This window comes from Mytilus galloprovincialis, chromosome 6 (genome assembly GCF_965363235.1).
Source record: "Mytilus galloprovincialis chromosome 6, xbMytGall1.hap1.1, whole genome shotgun sequence".
Classification (NCBI taxonomy): Eukaryota; Metazoa; Mollusca; class Bivalvia; order Mytilida; family Mytilidae; genus Mytilus; species Mytilus galloprovincialis.
Window position 1 is genome coordinate 22,427,780 of NC_134843.1, and position 26,066 is coordinate 22,453,845.

General features: G+C 32.7%; 1 protein-coding gene across 1 annotated transcript in view; it reads right to left on the reverse strand.

Moving 5' to 3' along the window:
- Nucleotides 1-26,066, reverse strand: part of LOC143078047 (uncharacterized) — a 43,362-nt gene that overhangs the window by 12,151 nt on the left and 5,145 nt on the right. The window contains exons 2-8 of the mRNA XM_076253049.1: nt 16,442-16,801; nt 15,615-15,938; nt 9,064-9,384; nt 8,027-8,380; nt 5,353-5,685; nt 1,506-1,637; nt 472-508 (exon numbers count right to left, since the gene is read on the reverse strand). Of these exons, the coding sequence (XP_076109164.1) occupies nt 472-508; nt 1,506-1,637; nt 5,353-5,685; nt 8,027-8,380; nt 9,064-9,384; nt 15,615-15,938; nt 16,442-16,801 (1,861 nt within the window). The remainder of the gene's footprint in view (nt 1-471; nt 509-1,505; nt 1,638-5,352; nt 5,686-8,026; nt 8,381-9,063; nt 9,385-15,614; nt 15,939-16,441; nt 16,802-26,066) is intronic.

Genomic DNA, 26,066 nt, shown 5'->3' on the forward strand with positions numbered 1-26,066 from the left:
GTTAACACAATGGAATATAATTGCAAGACATTGACAGTTAACTTTTTCTATACCAACACTAATGCTTATACAAATCATTATGCTAATACAGTTATTTCAAGAAAGAGATTGATTTATGAACAAGCCTAGTTTATTAATCCTTTTCCCCGATGGGATAATTGGCGAAACAAGTTGAGACGGTATAGGAATATGTTATTGAAAGTTATTCATGCTACTGTAAAGATGCCTTTTAGTGAAAAATAGTCTCTCTTCAAAATTAAGATTTAATGTGGCTCCTATTAAACTAGAAACAGTGAGGTATGAACATTTGCGACTGGAAGAAATAGTTTCAAATGTATATGATACTGATTTATAATAGTTTTATAGGCTGTAAGAAAATAGTTATTTTGGTTTTCGAATCAAGATATAATAACTATGTGTCAAAATCACTGAACATCAGTTACCACGGTACTGACATAAGTCGTTACTTACCTAGAAAACTGAGTTGCTTCATACATAGCACTCTGTTCTGTAAGAGTCAATGATTGTACAAACGGTAATATTTGTATCAAAATTGTTGTATTCAATCTTTTGGTAAGGAGGCTCGCGGGTACAAAATATTCAGCAAAAAAATCATTTGTGCTTTCAATACAAATTCTATTTATTACACTATTAGTTATTACTTTATGATATGGTACAAAAATCACCCCAAAAAAAACAATTCGGTTTGGCACCAGATGACTTTCAAAATGGTTATATCATTGAAAAAGATCCATATTATCTCCCTTTGCTGTAAAAATGCCATATTTTGACATTTAAATTGAGATATCTTTTTTAACTCATCGGTGACCTATATTTTTTTTATTGTTGTGGTGTTCTATGTTGTAATGTTACACTATTCTTTCAGATTAGGGTGAAAGTTTGGTACCATTAAAACGCTTAAACTTGCTGTAATTGTTTGCACCTGTTTTAAGTCTTATGTTCAGTAGTTGTCGTTTGATGCTGTTGTTTATAAGTGTTTCTCGTTTTTATATAGATTAGACCATTGGTTTCTCCGTTTGAATAGGTAAGCACTAGTAATTTATGAGGCCCTTTAAAGCTTGCTTGACGGAAATGTGATACAGACGATCATCCCCGCTGCACGACGGAGGAGAGAGTGGCCATTATGTAGAACATTGAAAGTAAACAGGAGATATGTTTTACTAAAACCAAAACAGTATCCACGATGAATTTATATACATCTTAGATATCCTATATATCAACAATGGACTTGTTCCGTGCAAAACCCTTCGCAGAATCATTTGGTAAAATCACCCTTATTTGACGTTGGTAGGTAGGAGCGAACTTATGACAAAGTAGATTGACCGGTACCACTTAACCTTTATATGGCTGCTGATAGTGTGGACGGTTTTATTTGATTCTATCTACAGCTAGAACACGACCCTCCTGAGACAATGCGAAAATTGCAAAAACTGAATGAGATCGTTTTTGATCATAAGAATAAAAAAAGCATTTATTTGACGAACCTTTCTTTGGATCTCTTCTTTTTTTGTAAAAATATACTGCAATGCTTGTTATCCCAAATATAAATAAAGCCGATCCTATTCCTGCCACAATGCCAGCAGCAGGGATTTTGTTTGATTCTTTAAGTGCCAAACCTTAACAAAAAACTACATGACATACATCAAATACAAATTTAGTTATATGTAATATAGTTGATTAACAGTTCCGTCTTTAAATTTGTCGGAAAATTAAATACAACTGTACAACGGTGGTACACTGGGCTGTGATTAACAGATCTCTTGAAGCACAAAAATTATTCAAAATTGTTGGATAATTTGTTTGTGTGTTTTTTTTCTTTTTTTAACTCTGAACACTTTAGTAATGACCAACAATTGATATTTCATATCGCAGTTATATAATTAGTTATCAAAGGTACTAGGATTGTAATTTAGAACGCCAGACGCTCGTTGCTTCTACACATGATTTATCAGTGACGCTCATATCAAAATACTTATATTCATGTCAACACCGAAGTGTTGACTACTGTTCTGGTGATACCTTCGGGGACGACACGTCCACCAGCAGTGGCATCGACCCAGTGGTGTAAATAGTTACCAAAGGTACCAGGATTATAATTTAGTACGCCAGACGCGCGTTTCGTCTACACAAGACTCATCAGTGACGCTCATATCAAAATATTTATAAAGCCAAACAAATACAAAATTGAAGAGCATTGAGGATACAAAATTCCAAAAAGTTTTGCCAAATACGGCTAAGATGTAATCTATGCCTGGGATAAGATAATCCTTAGATTTTCGAAGAATTAAAAGTTTTGTAAACAGGAAATTTATAAAATGACCACATTATTGATATTCGTGTCAACACCGAAGTGTAGTTTACTGGGCTGGTGATACCATAGGGGACGAAACGTCCACCAGCAGTGGCATCCGCCCAGTGGTGTAAATAGTTATCAAGTGTACCAGGATTATAATTAGTATGACAGACGCGCGTTTCGTCTACACAAGACTCATCTGTGTCGCTCATATCAAAATATTTATAAAGTCAAACAAACACAAAATTGAAGAGCACTGAGGATCCATAATTACAAAACGTTTTGCCAAATACGGCTAAGATAATCTATGCCTGGGATAAGAAAATCCTTAGTTTTTCGAAGAATTCAAAGTTTTGTATACAGGAAATCTATAAAATGACCACATTATTGATTTTCATGTCAACACGGAAGTGTTGACTACTGGGCTGGTGTATAAGGGTTGTCTGTTGAATCCTTGAAAATATAAAGCACTGAAAAACATACAATTTCTAATCAATGATTACAACAATTCCAAAAATGTCTTAGTGAACTTGGTTAAATTACATTATGCGAATCACTAACTTGAATCAAAGTCCCGCAACTCTGAACCGGAAATAAGAAAAATAAAAAAAGTCGAAATTAAAAATGAACACGAAATGGAAACGATAAAACTATAGGACTTATTTGACTATGTACAATCAAGTTTGCTACAATAACTTTCTGTAATTTCATAATTAATATTCGGTGAGAAATGAATATTGATTGGAAACAATTTGAAAACTAATTATGGTTAAACGCATTTTCATCGAATAATAAAAGACAAAAACAATGACCGTTGCAATCAGCGAAAGCCTCTGAATAAAGGACATACCTTAGGACAGACACAAAAGAAATACGGCGGTGTTGATGTGTTTTGAAAGTACTAGTACTCATTTCCCCATCAATCAACAGTACAGTTGTGTAAAAAACATAATTATAAGCATTCCAGTAAATTCCATTGGAAGAGGATTGGCACGAATCAGAAAATTGTACAAAAAGACCAACATACACATTACCTCACTGTTTAATAGAAACTAGTTCAGAGTCAATAATAAGTGTACATACACTGACAAAAATTTGGTATATGTACAATGTAAATACAAAATCAATAAAAATAAGGGATGAGATGTTTAAGCAATATCAGAAAGACAACCATAGCCAATTAAAACATTAACAAAGGTAAATACAAATAATTTTGTCGTTATGTGAACAGGCATCGAAAAGGACATATTTTTTTACAAAATAATAATTTTGTTGGTCATAGTACATCTCTTCTATTTTTTATTATAATTGTTCAGTTATGTTTTATGTTGATATTGTATGAAATAAAATATATCTATGTATTTTATTTAGTTAAGGTAACTGTGGAAACAATTTTGTCAAAATCGTCACAAAACGAGAGAAAAAAAACACATGCCAATATAACAAAAAGTAAAAGTAGTATGATTACCAATTTCACAACTCTTCAAACAAGTTGCTTTCTTTACAACAAGAAATGCAATCGTAAACCCAAATGCTTGTTTGGCATTATATATATTAGATAATGGTTTAATAGAGATGTATTGTTTTAGATGTATTAGAAACTGAAATTAATTGTGTATTTAATTTAATACCGGCTTAACACATCAACGTATAGTTCCGACGTACGTCGGCCGTGGTAAAAAAATCATGCACTTTACCAATACGATATAGTAGATTTGGATGCATTCAACCTGTCAATCATATCTATAACGTGTGCACAACGAGCTTAAAGCGTGTATTGGGCGTGTGAGAAGCGTACCTAATTCTATATCGAGTGTTCAGGTAACGTATGTTGGCGTATGTCTGGCGTTTGTCAAACGTAGATGGAATGTACTCTACGAAGGAAAAAGTCTATTGAACGTATTTGTGGTTTGTACCGGTTGTATCTGAAACGATAATCCATGCTTTCGGAGTGTCTGGGACGTGATTGTTTTTTTTTTATTTTAGTTATAAGTCAAACGATTTTGAAGCGTATACAACGTGCCCTTAAAGGAGATGTGACATGATTTTTTTTTTTTTTTTTTTTAGATAAATATTTATTTATACATAATTACCCCCAAAAAACATTTAATTAATTTTAACGTTATTTTCAATAAACGATTTTTTTTTTGGAAAAATCCTCGTTTTTTTCACCAATTCGAGGCACGTATTTTAGATTATGTATTCACGTCCTTGGTCTAACCTAGACGTAAAATTTCAAGAAAGTGCAAGAAAGACTTCCTTTTAATTTCAGTATGCCTGCTTTGTACATCATGTATATATTCTCTAGACTCATAATCTTAAATGAAATGACAGTAATACTTCATTTATAGATTTTAGTTAACAAATCTCATCTCGATGCTTACATGAAGTCTTTATCTCATATCTAAACACAGCTGGTTTCAACGTTTGACCCTATTGAAATAACTACGCATATGTTGAAAGTAAATATCAGAAGCTTTTAATTGCGTGTAAGGAAGTATTCAAATGATAATTATAGTAGCTTGCGTCATAATAAATTATGCATCTTATGTAACATATCTATATAGCAACTTTAAGATTCTAATCAGAGGCGGATCCAGGGGGCCCTGGGCGGGCCCGGGCCCCCCTTTTGTGGGAAAAATTTGGTTGATTATATAGGGAATCATTGAAGCATGACTGGAGCCCCCCCCCTTAGGTCAGTCAGCGCCCCCTCCCCCTTAGGAAAAGTTCTGGATCCGCCACTGCAGTAATGCTTATTCAACTGGTCAATTAATAAGCTATTGCGCATGTATATGCAAGGTGACCATGGAAAGAACAGATGTATTCCGGGGTTTACGCAATGAGACCAAATAATACAGAAATTAACAACTTTATATCATACAGAGTACCTTACTATCAGTTAATGGCAGCTTGTTCAGAGCCAATTCCAACTTATACATATAAACATGTATGGCTGTACAGAATAGAATATTAATCTAAGAAATATTGATTTGTAAATAATGTTTTCTCTTGTACATATATAATTTATAATTTCTAACCTGATGATGTAGAACAGTTAACGTTTTCTGATGTCACTGTCCCATGTGTATTACTGGCATGCACAGACACAATATATAAAGTTTCTGGTTCAAGTGATTCAATGGTTAACATCATTGATTCTGCTCCGTCTTGATCAGGCATGAACTTTGAAAAAGTTATTTGGTTTGTCTGGTTATTCACGAGCAATACATTAAATTTTTGATTATCACCTCCATTAAATCCAGGTCTCCAAAACACAGTCATTGAAGTTTTCTTGCAAACAACGAAAACATTTGATGGAGCGTCTGGTTCTCGTGTTGGTGCATCCGAAGTAATGGGCGGAGTCACATTAACTTATGAAATTGAAAAAAAATATACTTGGATAATAGGTTAAAATGTTATTTGATTTTGCAAGTTATATATTCAACATTTTTATATAAAATTCTGATTTTTGGCACAATCGTCGAATATTTCAGCGTTAATGGTGCTTACTATGTTCTAAATTATATATTAAGATGATTTACTTACAACTGTTCAAACGACGTTTCAGAACACTGCGAATTGGAATCTATATCCTATTTCTTTTTTTGGTCGACATGTTATATAGGGTTTGTCAAACATAGGCACGCTGAGCAATAACTTTTTTTCCTCAGTTTTTACAATGATTTCGTTGCCTCATCACGACTTTTTTCTTGCATTTGTCATTTTCGTCTGTACTATTTCTCACCAAAGTTTTGTTTTAAGATATGAAACAATACTTCAACTTATAATGATTTGATTTAAACATACATGTTTGTAAAATATTTGTAATGTGCTGGTTAAAATTTTAAATTGACATTAACAAGATAATAAAATGCTCTAAGGTGCCTTCATTTTGACGGTTATTTGGATACTTCATATACAAATCGAACAGATTTTCAATCAGTGTTTGAAAAGACAAGTGTAACATTTGTTTACTTATAAAACGTAATAAAACACACGGAACTATGCTAAATGTGTTAATATGAAATTGTTGTCCGTTCGTTTGATTTGTTTGGGCATTCAGTGTCGCCATTTGATAAAGGACTTTTTATTTAAAATTTTCCTTGGATTTCGATATTTTCGTTATTCGTATTTTTACATGTATACATGTGGTGCATGTTTTTAACTATGTAAAGAACTTTAAAAAAACTCATCATATAAACCAAGATTGAAATTTTGTATTTGCGCCGAATGCGCGTTTCATCTACAAAAGACATATCAATGACGCTCGAATCAAAAAGTCAGTAAGACTATACAAATTACGAAGTTGGAGAGCATTGACGACCAAAAGTTCTTAAAAGTTTTGCCAAAACACAGCTTAGGTAATCTAAGTCTGAGGTAGAAAAACATTTCAATCAAAAAGTCGAAGTTTTGTAAACATTTAATTCAAAATTATGACCATGTGAACATTATTCATCTTAACACAGCAAGACAGACTACTGTAGTGTATGTATTTAATTCTGTGTAGAGGAGCTTCAAAATATTCTAAACATTTACATCTGTGTCAAAATACCACTTAGAATGAAATTCAAAACAGTGTGGCTGTGGCCATTGATTGACACATTAAATTCACCCATTGACTGGGACAATTTAGTGAACGTTTGTATGTAACAACTACTGCTCACTATGTACTTTTTAAAGACACATAAACTATGGGGTCACCAAAGGTTCTCAACACCTTAATAAAGTAATTCGAAAAACTAATCAGAAATAACACGATGTTTTGATTTATATCAATTATATAAATAAAAAAATAAAGGTTATTCCTGATTATTTTTTTTAATCATTTTATAATTAAAGGCGTTAAGAAACCTTTGGTGACCCCACAGTTTAAATGTCTATCGTAGGTACGTCGTGAACAGTGGTCGTTACAGACGAACGTTCACGTAAATTGTCCCAGTCAATGGATGAATTTAATGTGTCAATCAATGGCCACAGCCACAATGTTTTGAATTTCATTCTATAAGTTGCATTTCTGTAAATATAGACAATTTTCCATAGGAACTACCTTTACGTCCTTTTGCGGCTTAAAGTATGCTACTTTTACTATGAAGATTTGTTAAAGTTTTTATCGTACAGAGGAAAATTGATATGCACTACTTTTTATTCAAAAGTCAATACATCGGGTTTTGCGGCATATTTTCAACATTAGAATGCCACGAACGTCAAAGAGTTTAAAATCATATAAAAATTTTCCACCTCCCCTCCATTCACTTTATGTTTACTCAGAATTCAATACCTCCGCCTACCATGTGCATTTATACTGGTAATATTCCCAAGTTATTTTTCTATGAGATGGCACATATAGGGATCATATCTTGGAACCAGTACGTAAACTCAACAAAATATCAATGACTATTATATATCTCTCCAAATGAGGCGCGATTTATGAAACAGCTGTATTTACAAAGTGCAACCTATAATGATGAGAAACTATAAGTGTGCGCTGAATGCATATTTCTATTAGTATGGTATGATCTGGTATCTTATAATGTTTTGTTTTTGCAAAGAAAAATGACGTTATGTAATGATGTAAATAGTGAATTGCAGGATGACGTTACATGTAGTAGGATGTATTTTAGTTTGAACAAATATGATCGGCTTATGTTTTTTATCATCTTAATACGTCAATGCGTGTTTAGCAATGTGAATATATTACCTAACATAACTTACATGTTCTTTCAACGGTTATTTCTCTGTACGTGACATTTCTTCTATCAGTACCAAAATCCATTTCGCATCTAAAAGTTACTCTCTGGTTGAAATCAGTTCCGTTGTAGGTCCAGGTGAATATTCTAGCATCTTCTGAACAACTGCAAGTGGCATTGCATATGAAAACTGGTGTGCTATCTTGTGGTATCCCATAACACGTTGATGTTGATGGTAGATAACGTATGTTAATGATACTAATATTGTCTTTGTAGAAGTATGCTACTTCTCCCCTCGGAGCAACATTAGATGAACAGTTAAGTGTAAATGGTTGATCATCGATGATGAAAGGATCGGAACCAGTCAAAATAAAGTCACCTTTTTTTATTAAAAAAAACATAAATTTCTAGGTTTACATAAATAAAACTCACAGACTGCTCAATCCCGTATTTTGGTTGCAAAAAGGTATTATAATTCATTTTTTAAGCGGTATCTTGCTTAAATGACGTTTTAATAAAATACAATTTAACCAAAACTGGTATTCGTATTTAGAATAAAGAGACCATCGGACAGTTGGCAACGCTTTGAGATTTGTTATTGTATAACCATATTTGAGCACTAATTATCTGTAAAGTGATGTTTGTAGGCAAAATTCAAGGTTAACAAGAATGTGTCCATAGTACACGGATGCTCCACTCGCACTATCAAATTCATAAAACTAGAAAGATCATATCATAGGGAACATGTGTACTAAGTATGAAGTTGATTGGACTTAAGCTTCATAAAACACTTTGATCTAAAACTTTGACCTGAAGCTGGACTGTCAGACGACACTTTCATTGACTATGTTCAGTGGACCGTAAAATTGGGGTCTAATTTGACATTAAACTTGATAGATCATATCATAGGGACCATGTGTACTAAGTTTATTGGACTTCAACTTCATCAAAACACCGACTTGACGAACAGACGAAGACAGACGGAAAAACCGACCAAAGCATATTAATTCCCATATATAGATGTAAAGGTGGGGAATATTTTTTTTTATAGTAATCACTTACTGTGTACGTAAACAAGAATCTTTGACGATGTTATTGTCTGCACTCCATCACTATTAAAAGCTTCACAGTAAATATATTTGTTGTGATCATCCTGTCTCCATGTATACACCAATATACTGGACGATATAAACATTTCGCCATCTTTTTGGGGAGTTTGTGCTTCTGCTTGATTTGTTATATTAAGAGAGCCAAAGTACCACTGTATCCAGGCAGCGGGACGACCGGGACCTGTAGTACACGTGAATGTCTGTGTCTGTCCTTCTTCGACGTTTATTATGTCGTTGGTTACCGCTGGAGTGATTGTCAGAGTTGTCACAGGAACTGTACCATAAAAACATCTTTTAGACAGTATAGTTATGAGTAGTTTACATGACTAGTGTGCTTAACCAACTTATAAGAATGACGTGCCTGTAAGTTAAACAATCACTTAACTAAAAGTAATATGATGTTTATTTCTATCATATCCAGTTTCTACTTTGTTACATGTAATATATACCACTGACCTACATTGTAGATTTTCAAAATTGAATGATATGCACAAATGTATACGTTGCAATTGCAAATCAACGACAGATGCATCCAATAATGTAGGAAAATTGGTAGGCTCTTTTTATGGGCGAGTGTGGCGCATGTTACCCGTCTGTGATATGCTTAATTACCAAATACAATCCAATCACCCATCCTTTTCATATATTTTCAATACTAAATTTACAAGGCCTCTGATATTTTACGAAATTATATACCCTTTATGGCTATATTCATATTTCAGGATAAGTCAAACAGATTAGATAAATTAACGACTGAGGGTTTACTCACATCTTTAAAAATACTTATATCTAATCCAGTTGCTTAAGATATCTATTATATAGTCACTAAATTAAAAAAAATATCGAATCTTTGATTCTCGTCTTTGTCATAATAATTTGTGGCTTGTTGCAAGGAATCATTTCTGTACCGGTCCAATATACACGCATAATCAAGTGAAAGTAAAAAAAATCATGGTCAACACTAATTGCAGGATTTACAAATGTATCATCAGATTAAATGGTAAAATTGAGAATGGAAGTTTATTTTTAATAGAAGTTTATTTTCGTCCTGAATTTCCAAGAAGATTGCACTGGACATTAAAAAGGGGTGCGGCTTCTTAAAAAAAAAGAAATGCAATCGTGAACCTTAATGGCTGTTTTATATATACAAAATATTAGATAATTGGTAAATAAAGATCCATGATAGTACCTATTTTTTAATTTGTAAATTAAGTTAACAGTAGTATACAAATGTTCGTTAGCCATGATAGTTTTATTAAGCAAAAACAAACCCGGGTAACAAATCAAAACTGAGGGGAACACTCTTTTAAGATATACAACCTGACATGGATTGTCAATGTAAAACCTGTCCAATGTAGGGTAAAATGTTCTTTTTAAAGGACTCCTTTGACTATCACTGCTCTTTGGTCCGAAAGATAACATGACTACATTCTAAATTTTACCAAAAAAAAATGTAGTCACCCTCTGGATGATCATTATGAGGTGCTATTTTAAAGTCGAAATGCAAAATGTGAAGACATTTAATGAAATTCATCATGATTATGTGTTTTTGTATAGCAGTTTAAAAAAAGTTCAAAATTCTTTGCTGTATTTCTTATTTGAAAATTTAGAACTTAAGATTGTTAGGAAAACTAGTTTTATATGGATTGGTCATCATCCATTAAAATATTGATATGTTTGACAATACATGTCAACCAAATTTTTCGAGTAAAATTGTTTGAAACCTCAATTTTACACTTTTCATGTTTTTATATATCGTCTATCTTGTTAAAATATCGTCATATTTTGTCTCAAAACGAGCTCTTCACATGTATGCCTCTGTCACTGGTGGTAAGCGGATGGTCGTAACTTAAGTTACGACCATCCGAAGATGGGAGACAACTCTAGGGATACATTTTTCTTTTCCGATTTTCGTGCAGTAAAAAAATGTTTTAGTAAAACCGCTTGTCTCATACATAGTAATCGTCAGTGCGTTGATATTGAAACAAAATTTGATACATAAAAGCATTCCAATTTTCGTAAAATGATCATTCAATAATTCGAGCATGATGGTCGTAACTAAAAAAAACAAAAATGTTCAGGATGGTCGTAACTTAAAATTGTGATGGTCGTAACTCTTTATTAAATAGGACCTAATAAGACAAGTCAATAGTTTTAAACGTGTCTTTTGTTATATGAATATATCATATGATATATTTGTGAAGTTGATTTCACTAAATGATAAAAACTAAAAGAGGTGAAGAGAGGGATACCTGTAAAGTGCGAAAGGAAAGAAAATTGGAACGAATCGAAAAAAAAACCAATACAAAATGAAATGACCAGTCACTGTTACTTAAAATATAATGTGCATGTATTGAAAAGATAAACTTTTTAAAACCTAGTATGTACCTACTAGGTGGAATTTAAAAGAAAAATCTACAATTTAAAATGGATACTTTAAGTCGAAAGAACATAAGTAAGGAGGCAAAATAATGTTATGGGGATCGTTATCGAGACAAGACCATATCCGCGAATTCGCAGGTCCGTAATCGAATTAAACAACATACATCTTATTCTTAGCCTGGATTTTGAGAAGTCGTATTGTCATTTGGTATATAGTCAAGCTGATTATAAGGTGCAAATTCGAAGTTCAGGTATAATTATTACCCGTGGTTTTAGAAAATTCTGAATACTCCTATTGGTACCATGCTATCCGTTATACATTTTTGTCTTTCTTATGGAAAATACCATGAACCCTGGACCACACGTTTTTTATTCCCAATTCATAAAGGAATCTTAATAACTATCGAGGAATTACAATTAATGATTCATTGGGGAAGCCTTTTTAATAAGATACTTGATACACGTCTTTGTAAACCCTTAGATAAATATCATATCATTGATGAGAGCCAAATTTGGTTTACAAAAAAGAAAAAAAAAAGAAAAAAAAAGAAAAAAAAACACGACCATCTGACCATATGTTCATTCTAAAAACTATAATAAATAAGTATTATAATACAAAAGAAGGTAGAATGTTTGCCTGCTTTGTTGATTTCCAGGAGGCTTTTGATACTGTCATTCTCCCAGGTATAAAACTTAAGCTATTGAATATAGTTAGAGAGTATGGTAAGAGATCTCGTTAGAACTAAAGTTGGAGTAAAACAGGGAGACAATTTGAGTCCAAATTTGTTTCAAATTTTTATAAATGAACTTCCTGATTGTGTTAAAAGTTCCCCTGATCCAGCTGTTGTTTATTCACGACCAGCCTATTCTTTAATATACATATGCTGATGATCTTGTCATTTTTTCAACTTCAGCAAAAAAAATGTAGATCAGGCTTGTCCTAAGATTCTTTCAGAAAGACTACGCATTGATTTTTGTAAACATTTACTTGGTGTTACCAAAAGAGAAACACATTTTGCCAATCTTTCTTAACTCGGTAGATTCACTCTGTATTTTGTCATTGCAAAGTCTATGATGAGATACTGGCACAGGCTTGACAATTTGGGATCATCTTTCCACTACTAGAGGAGGCATATTTAGAGTCAAAATTACTACACGAGTTAAAAAAATTCCTTCACAGTATGGATCCTTAAACTTCTTTCTAAAGAATATGGGGGTCAGCAATTCACATTGTTTACTATATGCTGATGATAATGTATTTTTTTTTTAATTTCAGCGAAAGGACTTCAACAAACAGTATTCATACATAGCTTGTAGCCACGATAATATTTAAAAGATAGATCTTTATGCTTCAACTCAGCGTGCTGGTCTTTTAAATCTGAGTACATTCATACAATATAAACATATAAAATAAATATTATTTTCAACCTGCATATGTGTGTGATAGTTGCCGCAGTACATTTAGTTCTACCTTGTAATATTATCTTAGCTACAAGGTTGGCTATAAAATACTTATATTTGATCTTACTCTTAAATTCAAAGTGTGTATCATTGTAAAGTATATACCTGCATATATGTATGTAATATTTGCCGCAGTACATTTAGTTCTAACTTGTGATATTATCCTGGCTACAAGCCTGTCTACAAACTACTGATATTTGATCTTACTCTTAAATTCAACGCGTGTAGCATTGTAAAATATCTCAACCTTATTCATACTTTCTAGGTTAACACAATGTTCATTGCGACACCATGGATTAAGTTTTTATTCTGAACCAATACTTAGAACAATTATCAATGATATACCGCAAGATCGTCATGCAATCGATAAAAAATAAAGACAACACGATAAAAACACCAGGCATTTGTGGATTTTCATTAATCATGATTCACCAAAAGCCGAATATTTGAAAGCCAATGGTTTATAAAAACTGCAATAGCTGATTAAAAATTAAAGAAGATTGTTCAAAATTGTACGTTCAGTATTTTCATCTGCCGACATGATTGCAGGAAATAAAAAGTCGTAAATAAAAAAAATCTGAAAGCAAATATTCAACAATTTTATGCCTTAACGTATAGTAAAAATACATTAATACTCAACCCTAACATACTATTTGGCTTAATGCGAGTTGATTAGTTTTCACTGTTTCCTAAATGATGGTTGTTTGGAACATATCAAAAATGTATAATTGATAATTCTTTAACTTAATGTCTGCATACCATTATCAGAGTAACACACGAAATAATATTTTTTGTAGTAAACTTTATATAACAACTGAGTTTATTAACATGGTTATGCATGTGCACAGTACTTTTAAAATAGCTTGATAATAGTTCGTCTAAATACTTGAGTTACGGTAATCTTTCAAAGTTACGACCATCTTGTGTCGGTTACGACCATCATCCAAAATACTATAGTTGACATTACGACCATCACAAGTTAAAGTTACGACCATCATGCTCGAATTTTTGAATGACTATTTTACGAAAATTGGAATGATTTTATGTGTCAAATTTGGTTTCAATAAGAATGGACTCACGATATGTGTATATGAGACAAGCGGTTTGACTCAAATGAACCTTTTACTGCACGAAAATCGGAAAAGAAAAACTTATCCCTAGAGTTGTCTCCCATATTCAGATGGTCGTAACTTTTAGTTATGACCATCCGCTTACCACCAGTGTCTGTCAACTAGACCCTCAAACTTGGTGTTTGAATACAGATTGTCGCGACTTCTTTAAAAAAAATAAACTCACGGATTGCCAGAAACTTGAAATGATAGATGGGACATGACGTTGTGCACCTGGTCATTTACTTCAGACAAGTTAATCTGATTTATAACGGGAAGGGGTTTCACATACATTTTGCATATTGCGTTTAATTTTGCCTACTCGGGGAAAAAAATTGTTTACGTAAATGCGCAATCGCAGTTGTCAGTTAAATTGAAATATAACTTACATTTCGAGTAAACTTTTTAAATCCTTCAAAATGAAAGATTATGCCTTTTTGTTGGACTTAATTACCGTCTTATAATAAGAGCTGGACAAAAGAACTATTTTTCTCTCTTTCAAATCAAACCCGAAAAAGAACGGTACAGGTGATTTCAACTTTTTTGATTGTGTAATTAATAATCAATTCTTCTTAGTACACTGAGACAATTATAAATTATACCGAATGTGTGTACAAAAGAAAAGAGTATTTGTTATTTAAAACCTTCCATTTTTTCTGTGGAAAAACCTTTTGCTTTAAAAAAATGTTTGGATTATATTTTTTTTGGCTGCGCCTTATTCTTATATTTTTTTGTTTGGTTCTTTCGCAATATGTCACTTGCATATGTAGTATATACATGATATAGAACACTTTTTGTTCTTATTCTGAACGCTACTTAGCAACTCTAAAAGGAGATCACAAATTTAGTTTACCAAATGGCTGTTTATATCCTCGAAATGTAACATTTTATTTTGACCGAAGCGTGCCGGACACTCAATATGAGATTTATTTGCCTTTCTGTATTTAACACAATTTAACTAAATTTAGTTTTAGCAGACAAACCATAATTCATACAGAGCTATGGTCTTTTGATTTGAGTCAACCAAACCAAACTATAGAGTAAGGTAAGCGGTCAAGGTTTTGCTAAAATTTTGATTTCGGCTCCTTATTGCTTGTACTCAGAAATCGTAAAAGATACTGAGAAAATATTTTTAGTAAACTGTTAGTTGCTAAATAGCAATGTCATAACATATATATACTGATGTTTAAAGGATGTGTTGACCTTAAATAGGAGTTTCTTCTCCTTCATATATATATATTGTATATATCTCATTACCCTTTACATGTACTAGTATATAGAAGAGGCTAAGGGTAATTTGATTTGGGGTCCTTGCTTAATACCTTGATCAAAATCACAAGGTACATTTGTCGTTTAAAATTTAGAAACTTGCTATAAATTCATACTTATACGTGATAAAAGTATTGGGTCTTTTACTTGAGGTTATTAGAGATATGACCTTGAAAAAGTCAACCAGAAGTAACTTTTTTCAATCAGAATTAGATTATTTTTGGAATAAGTTTAAAGTAACCAGTGAGATGGTACCAGAAGTGATGTTACTAATTAAACATACCGTTAACTAAAAATCGGAACATGCTGTTACCAGTTCCAACTATAGGTCCACATCTCCACTGTATGTTTTGAAGTTGATCTTCTACTGTTACACTCAAAGACATATTGTATATGTTTGTATATGGATCACATGTAAACATGTACAATGGATTGTGTGTGCCACTAAACAAACACGATCCATTTGCGGCGATGCCTGTCATGACGGCAATAGTCACTGCTTCTCTTTGCCACCTAACATACTGTTCTGTTGTTGCGCAGCTCAATGTTATATTTGCTTGTTTGCCCATTTGCAAAATCTGAGGAGAGCCTTTTAGATTGTATCGTGCTGAAATATCACCATGACTATCTGTGACAATCAACAAATGAATTCGAGTTCATTTTTGCCAATGTTTACTATCAGAGAAACGGCATGACAAATCATAAGTCTCACTTCGAAGTATTTTAAAATGAATATATGTAATGCATTTGATTAAGAATGATTTTGTTCTTGTTTGTTTTATATCATGCGTTTGAATCGTATTTTGAGATATAACAGATCCGGACTAAAACGAGACGGGTGCTCATCAAATAAGATCAACTTCCATTATCGAATAGTATTTTTTTTTCAAATTGGTCATTGTATTATCTAGATTTTAGTGTGGCGTTAGTTGCGTCAATTGTGCTGAACTAGTTTACATGAACTTCTAGCCCGCTCCGAGTGTTTTTTTTTTCTGCATTGACGATCCATCGGTAGACTGATTTCCGCTCTTTGTTTTGATTGTTGACTCTATGACACATTCCCAATTTCATTTTTTAGACCATATTACAGTGTGATATAAATAAACCAACCTGCTACTTTCACTTTTATTGTGTCTGATGACCCTGACGCGCATGATATGGTAAGAGCTCCATCAACATTACTAGTATGGTTATAACAGATGTTGGTTGCAAGTCCATCAGCGTCACAAGAGCAAACTTCAGGTTTACACGGCACATAATTTGGATTTCTATAGTAACATTGACCCGTAGAATACAGATACCGAACTGTAAAGGACTCTAAGGCATTGTTATCTGCATCTTGTATGATATACAATGTTGATCTGTCTTCTTTTGGTACTTCATAGGAACAAGTCGTGATGTAGCATACATTAGGGAAAATGTATTCCCCTGTTCCATATATAGTCACAGTGACACACACCTCATATAAAACTTAAATGAGAACATGATCAATGATAATAGATTAAAGTTGTTGATTCTTGTGAATTAACATTTAGACATGTACAATATACATGTATGTAACTTCATTTTGAGGGTATTGATTTACTAGTTATATACAACTAGGAAATGTGGTATGATTAAAAACGAAGTGAAAGTAAGCATTATTATATGCAATCATACAACCTTTGTGGCACCGTTCAAGTCCACAATTCCTCTAAAGTCCACAACACCGCTAAAGTCCACAACAAATTGCCGCTAAAGTCCACAACAAATTGCCGCTAAAGTCCACAACAAATTGCCGCTAAAGTCCACAAACTTTCCGTTAAATTCCACAAAATGATCTCCGCTCAAGTTCACAAGAAAACGCCATTAAAGTCCACAATAATAAGTTCCGATAAAGTCCATAAAAAAGCACCGTTGAAGTCCAAACACTTTTTTTTATTACAAAAAAATCAATTCGCTTTTTTTTTTAATCCGGATAGTATAGATCTAATGAAAAGCATGGACTTTTGTTCTTTGAAAGTATTTTCTTATCAGTTTGAATTATATTTTTGATAAATGATTACAATATCTGATTTTGATCCCCGTAAATCTGATCTTTGTATTACGATTTTCTATCAATCAAACATACATATTTTTTTTTTATATAGATTAGACCGTTGGTTTTCCCGTTTGAATGGTTTTACACTAGTAATTTTGGGGCCCTTTATAGCTTGTTTTTCGGTGTGAGCCAAGGCTCCGTGTTGAAGGCCGTTCATTGACCTATAATGGTTTACTTTTTTAAATTGTTATTTGAATGGAGAGTTGTCTCATTGGCACTCACACCACATCTTCCTATATCTACATGTATATACAACATTTCTTAAAAGTTATCTAGCTATGGTGCGCTTTTTTTATTCTTTAGTAAACATTTGTACATCCACAAGAAACTCCAACATAGCGTTATTTTTATGTATATGCTGGATACACTGACATATCTTGGAGCCTATATTTGACATTGAAATTTTCTTTGCAAATATATGAAAAATAAAAAAAGAAATCCATTCGGTGTCTGTTAGGCTCCACAGCAGGCAAAACGGTCCGTAAATTTCAAAAATAGACTGAACCATAATGTTCTTGTTTGATATCAACATAATTATACAGAGTTCCACACATTAATGCATTTTGAAGTGCTAAGCAGATTTCAATCACTCATTGTTTTGCATGTTTGTTTTGTTTTCTAAAAGGAAAATGTATTTGTTTCAAAATGCGTTGAAGATTAATAGAATAGATTATACGCAGATGCTGTTTTGTATTGTGTAATACCCATGATGAGTAAAAGTATAAAATATGCTATTTCAACAATGCTACATGTATATAATTATGTTCCAGACAATATGAGTACGCGTACGGTCCGGACCGTATAAAAATACTCGAACGTATGCTCGGCCCGTATGATTATAGTTTTTTACTCGTACGGTCTAGTTACGAGCTCGACCATACACGTATATTTGGACCATATGGGTTGATTTGTCAAATATGTTTCAAATATGAGTTCAAGTGCTCATTGAAATTGAAGTTATTGGAAGTACATACTTGTATAATGTTGGAAGATACGTTTACGTTTTTAGAATATTCAGAACTTTAATAGAAAAAAACGTCAAGCCAGTAAATGGTCAGAAGGATGTGTCACCTATAGTTTTTTGTTATATATATCATCATTGTATGATCATATAAAAATCTACGTTTTTCATACAAAATATTTAGGGACTATTTCATGCAGGATTTTAATCAAAATTGGTACCAATGGAAGCAGAATTCTCATTATAATAACTTTGAAGCGTTAATTATCAATTTCTGATGATATAACACAAAGTTTATATTTTATCTAAACATTTGATTTGCATCAGGAGAGAAACAAAAATAACTGTACTTTGCAATGAAAATTATGACTAAATAAACAAATATCTATTCAGACAATTCTGCGTCTTTCAACAAATGGTTTGTAAAAATCCTACTGTAAACACCGTCAAATGTAGTTTTGAATTTTTTTTTAATGATTTTTACATTCACTGACCGATTTATTCGTGTGTTGAGAAATTCAGAACTAATAAAAATATATGTATATGAGCATTGCATGGTGTAAATATAGGATAAAGGCAATAGGAACGTTCATCTTGCATTGACCCCGAACACAAACAATTGTGGAACTATGGTATAATCATAATTATTGATAAGATGTACGTCACATCAAAGTTCACGAAATCGCATTCAGAATTAATTTACTTTCTTCATCTCTTTTAAGATACTTTTTTTTAACATCGCGATGCATTCCGATATATTGCTATCGCCTATATTTCCATTACGTAACTTTCGTTTTGGATTTGTAACCGATCTATAAACATGATAAATACGCAGACATAAAGGAGTGCAAAAGTAACATCCCTTATCGTTTGTTATAAATACATTTATTCAATGAATACTGATAGAAATATTTTTGTTTAGAACATAATTTAATGATATGAAAATGTTTTGTCGTTATATATATATGTATAAGTAAAATATCATTGATAATACATATGCAAACGTACCGAAAAATAGTGTAAACTTGGACGCATGCGGAAGAATATCCCAAGAACGTTCTGCGGCAATCCCCAACACGGACCGATAACTCTGCATGGAAGTTTGTTTTGGCGGGAAAATATATATGAATGACTACTCATATCCAATTTGTTAGAAATAGAATTTTTACAAAAGAGTGTCCACCATGCACTTGCACTGCACTTTTATAAGAGTAGTAGAATAGAATGATGTACAAATGGATGAAAATTATATGTACATGTATAATGATTTGTATCACTACAAAATATTAGTTATTACGGTGAGGTTGAATTTCCTGTTATTTATTCATCATCCACGCACGAAGTTGTCTCAGGAAAAAAATATCTCTCTGTTTATTAACCTCAGTTTCAGGTATAGAGATGTGATTATTTTCTGAGACAAGTGCTTTTGACCATCCACAAGAACTTACGGTCATCCGATGTTCAGTATTTTACAATACTTTGATTAGCATTTTGAAAAGCCTAATGGAAGTCTAGTATGAAGATTTGAGCTGAAACTTTAACGAAATATAAACTTTAAGAAATCAATATGTTTCTGTTCTTTTCAATACACTTTTATTGGTTACTGTAGATCAAATTTAACATTTTGTGAGTTTATAGAAAGTCATATTAATCATTGAATAATTTTAAATGTGATTAAAAAAAACTTTACCAAGTTGAACAACTGCTGTATGTATATTGTCTTTCTATTGAAAACAAATACTAAGTACACAGTACACAGTACGGACACCATAAGAAAGCAGTCAATATAGAATAAGGAGATGTGGTATGATTGCCAATGGGACAATTCTCCACCAAAGTTCAAATAAAGTCAATGTAAGGAATTGGACAACAATGAGTTGTTTTAAATAAGGGTGTGCGGAACAATAACGACGTAGTTGATAAGGATTGGAGTCGAACGCATTTGCCTCGAGTGGGGTTCATCGAATTTACAACCTCAGTGTTGACATCCTAGTGATTACTGTAGATATACTTTTTAGATCGCTCGGCAAACCAGGCCTCGGAAAAGTTAATTTAAAGTCATATGAAACCAGTGAGTGGTGAAAAAAAATGTTTATTCAATTCTTGAACCAATGCATGTATATATCATAAACTTAGAACTCTGTGCACGATTTTGTCATTTTTTACGAAAATATATCGTTTTATTGTCAATTTTGTTCTCTCTGTCTGTTATGATTTAACGAATATGGCTGCTCATTAAATGCCGTGTTTTAAAGCCGAAGTTTACCGATTGTCACCTTATAGTAAACACATAACAAAAAGCATGGATATTGAGCACGTGTTTAACATGTACAATCAGATAATTGTTTATTTTAATGACAGATCCATGCGTATTGCTATCACCGGATTTTTACGAGGAGGGTTACGCTCAGGTCAATATGCATATGGAAAATATGTCGGCGAATTGCTTCCTGGAAGCAAGCAATCAAAAATAAGTAAACTTCTTCTAAATGTGGACAAATTAAAGAATTTTCCTCAGAAAAAAACTATATGTACATAAGTTGTATAATGAAAACTATCCATTTAGTTATTAAAAACATATGCATGATTTGTTTTAATTTGAGGTTTCTTTTGACTTTATCTGATAGAAAAAATATATGGTATAATTGCCGATGAGACAATTCCTTCTCTATCAGAGAATCTAAAAACTATTAAGGATCACTGTGACGTTACCCACGGTATTCGGTCTATTTTTCATTTGACCATTTCTTGATGCATAAGTAGGACAAAAAGAAATCAATTCTGCGTATTATGAAATAGTTACTGGTCTTGATTCATCATTCGGATCGAAATTAAATAAAACCTGATTTTAATAAAGGAGAAGGTCCGGTAAAACCCCTTTTTGGCCCCAAAATATAGCAGTTTTACCAAATTGTTAAAATGTAAACTTTTAGTTATTTATTGGACAGTAGAATGCTTCTGCTACATAAATATGGGCTGTTTTTGACCATACAATGCACATATATCGAGTACTAGCACCACTAAGTCATGCTATATAACTGAAATCTTCACAATTCTATCATTTTAGTTAAATTTTAGACGGTTTTCGCTTAAAACGAAAGTGGACGCATTCGTGTTCATCCTTAATATTGGAATGAGAGTTGTATTTTATGATAATACATAACATATATAAAGGTTTAGGATGAACATGGATGCGGCCACTTTCATTTTTCACAAAAAACATCTGAAAAGTGACATTTTTTAACAAATTTGGTAGGTTTTTCATTTTGAGCTTGAATCGGATCGTTTTTAACCGGATTTTTGTGTCGGTTATTGATTTGGGGATATACGGCGGGCGGTCGGATGGCCGGGCAGTCGGGCGGCCGGGCGGGCGGCAACCAAATGTTGTCCGTGCATTAACTCATGAACCGTTCAACCAAAGCTTTTTAAATTTTAATATGTTGTTACTGACAACAAAATGAAGGTCAAGTTCAATAATGACGATTTTGACTTGTACCGTTCAGGAGTTATTGTTCTTGGAAGATTGAAAAATGGCATTTCCAGTCGTGTCCGTGCATTTACGCATGAACTGTTCAACCAAAGCTTCCCAAATTTTAATATGTTGTTACTGATGACAAAATGGAGGTCAAGTTCAATAATGACGATTTTGACTTTTACTGTTCAGGAGTTATGGTTCTTGGAGGATTGAAAAATGGCATTTCCAGTCATGTCCGTGCATTTACGCATGAACTGTTCAACCAAAGCTTCCCAAATTTTAATATGTTGTTACTGATGACAAAATGGAGGTCAAGTTCAATAATGACGATTTTGACCTTTACCGTTCAGGAGTTACAGTGGAGATCACTTCTAACCTCTCATTAGAACTGTCAGAATATTCTGTCATAGAACTGTTCTAACCTGTCCTAGAACAGTTCTATCCTAGAACTGTTCTAAGTAGAACTGTCAGAATCAGTTCTAGGTAGAACTGTCAGGATCAGTTCTAGGGTAGAACTGTCTAAATCAGTTCTAGGTAGAACTGTCCAAATCACTTCTAACCATAGAACTGTCAGCAGAACTGACTAAATCAGTCAGGACTGTAGAACAGTTCTAAATGACGTCACTGCAGTAAGGGCACTTTAGAATTTAGAAGTAGTAAATCACTTCCAATTACTTTGCTATATATGAATTTGCAGATTTTCTATATTTTTTACTGATCAAACGACTTTTATTACGTTACATGTACAAATATCGAAGTGAATAGAAGGTTATCCAACTCATCGGAGAAATATTTTTATAAGATTGCATACGGAAACATCATTATTTACGTTTCTTCGTTCCCCGTTTTTAACAGTCTCTTCCTAAATAAAACTCTGCATTTAATTCATGGAATTTTAATCGTAATTTACCTTGTTTGCCTTGGATTTACATTCATTTAAGATTCTGTTTTGACAAATGTTCAAACGAAAATTGTACAGTGGATGAATTATGGGATATTAATGAAAAAAGTGTTGTACAACGTAAAAAAAGCTATATATACATTTGCACCATCTCGTCAATTTAGCCAGACTTATCCATAACGATTATAAATGATATCTGGGAGTCTGCAACTCATAAAAATATCCTGGATCAGAACATGAATGTTACATTTGCCCCAGGACGTTCGGCTACAAACAAAATCATGCATTTTTCTTTGCCTTCTTCAAATTATATTAACAGTATACTATTCCAAGAAGAGAACTTCCCATACATGTACTTTTTATTTTATTTTTAAAATAAAGTATATGAATCAGTCATGTGAGTGTTGGATGATGCCATTAAATAGTTTGGTTAAAAAAAAACCATCACAAACTACTGACTTAAACATGTTAAAAAGTCACTTTAGCATGTTTAATGACGGTTCATTATTATGGATACAGAGAGGAAATAGCGGCGGGCTAAATTCTTAGATATGGTATAAATACACGTTGTCGCTATTTGTCTGCCATTACTGGATATCACACAGGTTCCCGTACAATTTTGACGTCATAAAACAAAATATCTGACGCCACAATGGAAAAGTCATTGTTGTATGCTTCAAAAGTTCAAGAGGCCGGGTCAGCCAGGATTAGCGATAAGGTGTATTGTGTTTCAAAGTTGGTGTCATTGTTATCATACGATCCGTCCTCACACAGAAATAATATTGGTTTACCATGTTTACAATGAGGCCATATACATGTATATCTACATGATAAAGTGTAAATAAGTTCAGTTTTGGTTGATGCGGTCCAATAATTTTGTTAAAACAACTCTTACTCAGTCTGATATATCGAAACCACTGAAATTTGTTTACAATTCAATATTTTGAATAAAAAGAGGACTTGCTGATATTCTAAATTGATGTGGAGTTTTTTTTGTAGCCAATGTGTTCCAATATTCATTGATATTGCTGTCATTTGAATTATACAATCCATCGTAATATGTATTACTATAAGTTATTTAGTATGCGGCTATATATATATATTAAGATTTACATAACAAAGTGTAATTATGGTAAGTTTTGGTTGATGCTGTCACATATGGTCAGTTTTGGTTGATGCTGTCAAATATGGTCAGTTTTGGTTGATGCGGACAAATAATTTTGTTATGTTCATGAGTCAGTCTGAGATATCAAAACTACTGAAATTAGTTTACGATTCAAAATTTTGATGAAAAAGAGGACATGCTAGCACTATAAACTGATGTGAGCATAATTTTATTTTCCAATATTGCTTTCATTTATATTAAACAATCCATCCTGATATACAAATATAGGTGATTTACTTTGCGGCTATTAAGATTGACATCATGTACATAATAAAGTGCAAATATGGTAAGTTTTGGTTGATGCGGACAAATTATTTTGTTATACAAGTCAGTCTGAGATAGCAAAACTACTGAAATTAGTTTACGATTCAAAATTTTGATGAAAAAGAGGACATGCTGGCACTATAAACTGATGTGAGCATAATTTTATTTTCCAATATTGCTTTCATTTATATTAAACAATCCATCCTGATATAAAAATATAGGTGATTTACTTTGCGGCTATTAAGATTGACATCATAAAATTGAGAATGGAAATGGGGAATGTGTCAAAGAGACAACAACCCGACCAAATAAAAAACAACAGCAGAGGGTCACCAACAGGTCTTCAATGTAGCGAGAAATTCCCGCACCCGGAGGCGTCCTTCAGCTTGCCCCTAAACAAATATATACTAGTCCAGTGATAATGAACGCCATACTAATTTCCAAATTGTACACAAGAAACTAAAATTAAAATAATACAAGACTAACAAAGGCCATTATACTTTGCGGCTATTAAGATTGACATCATGTACATAATAAAGTGCAAATATGGTAAGTTTTGGTTGATGCGGACACATTATTTTGTTATACCAGTCAGTCTGAGGTATGAAAACTACTGATATTTGTTTATGATGTAATATTTTGAAAAAAAAAGAGGACATGCTGGCATTCTAAATTGATGCAAATGAAATTAGGTAGCATTGTGTTCCAATATTTCTATCATTTGTATTTTCATGATTTTACAATCCATCCTTACATATAAATATTACAGATTTACTATGCGACTATAAGAGTTACATAAAAAACAGCAAATATAATCAGTTTTGGTTGATGCGGTCAAATATGGTCAGTTTTGGTTGATGCGGTCAAATATTGTCGGTTTTGGTTGATGCTGTCACATATGGTCAGTTTTGATTGATGCAGACAAATAATTTTGTTACATGATTACATGTTACTGTCAGTCTGAGGTATGAAAACTACTGATATTTGTTTATGATTCAATATTTTGAATAAAAAGAGGACGTGCTCATTGGCAGATCAAGGGGGGGGGGGGTTCAGGAGTTGAAACCCTTTTTTTGACGATCAATGCATTTGAATGGGAACATATAGTTGGAACCCCCCTTTTTAAAATGGCTGGATCTGCCCCTGCATGCTGGCACTATAAATTGATGTGAACAAAATTGTTTTCCAATATTGCTGTAACTTGTACAGTACAGTCCCTCTTGACCTAAAATTAAAACGAAAGTACATACATGTACTGTGCAGCTATATAGATTTGCAGAAAGAAAGAGCAAATAATGTCAGTTTAGATTGATGTGGTCAAAAGATTTCTGTTAAACAGGTCCGTCCGAGGTATGAAAACTACTCGTAAACAGATATTACATTTGGTTAATGAGGTCAGATAATTTTGTTATGTGATAACGAGCCATCCTGACTCCCAGAATGACAAATGTAAAACAATTCAAATAATAACCCGCCCCCATAATACTAATTAACGGCCTAATTTATGTACAAAAAATGAAAGAAAAACAAATTTTTTATGTTACATATCAACAAAAGAAAATCACTGAATTACGGGATCCTGACTTGGAACAGGCACATACATGCAGAATATGGCGGGGTTAAACATGTTCTCTTGTCGATTATAAATCTGAAATAAAACCGGCAAAATAGCAAAACTCTATATAATATTAATTGCTATTTTGCCGAAGCCTTTATATTAAGACAAATAATTCTTAAAACTTATAAATCAATTCTAGCCGTAAAATTTATAAATCAATTTTAGCCGTAGAATTTATAAATTAATTCTGGCCGTAGAATTTATAAATCAATTCTAGCCGTAGAATTTGAAATCAATTCTAACCGTAGAACTGTTCTAGAAGTAGAACTGA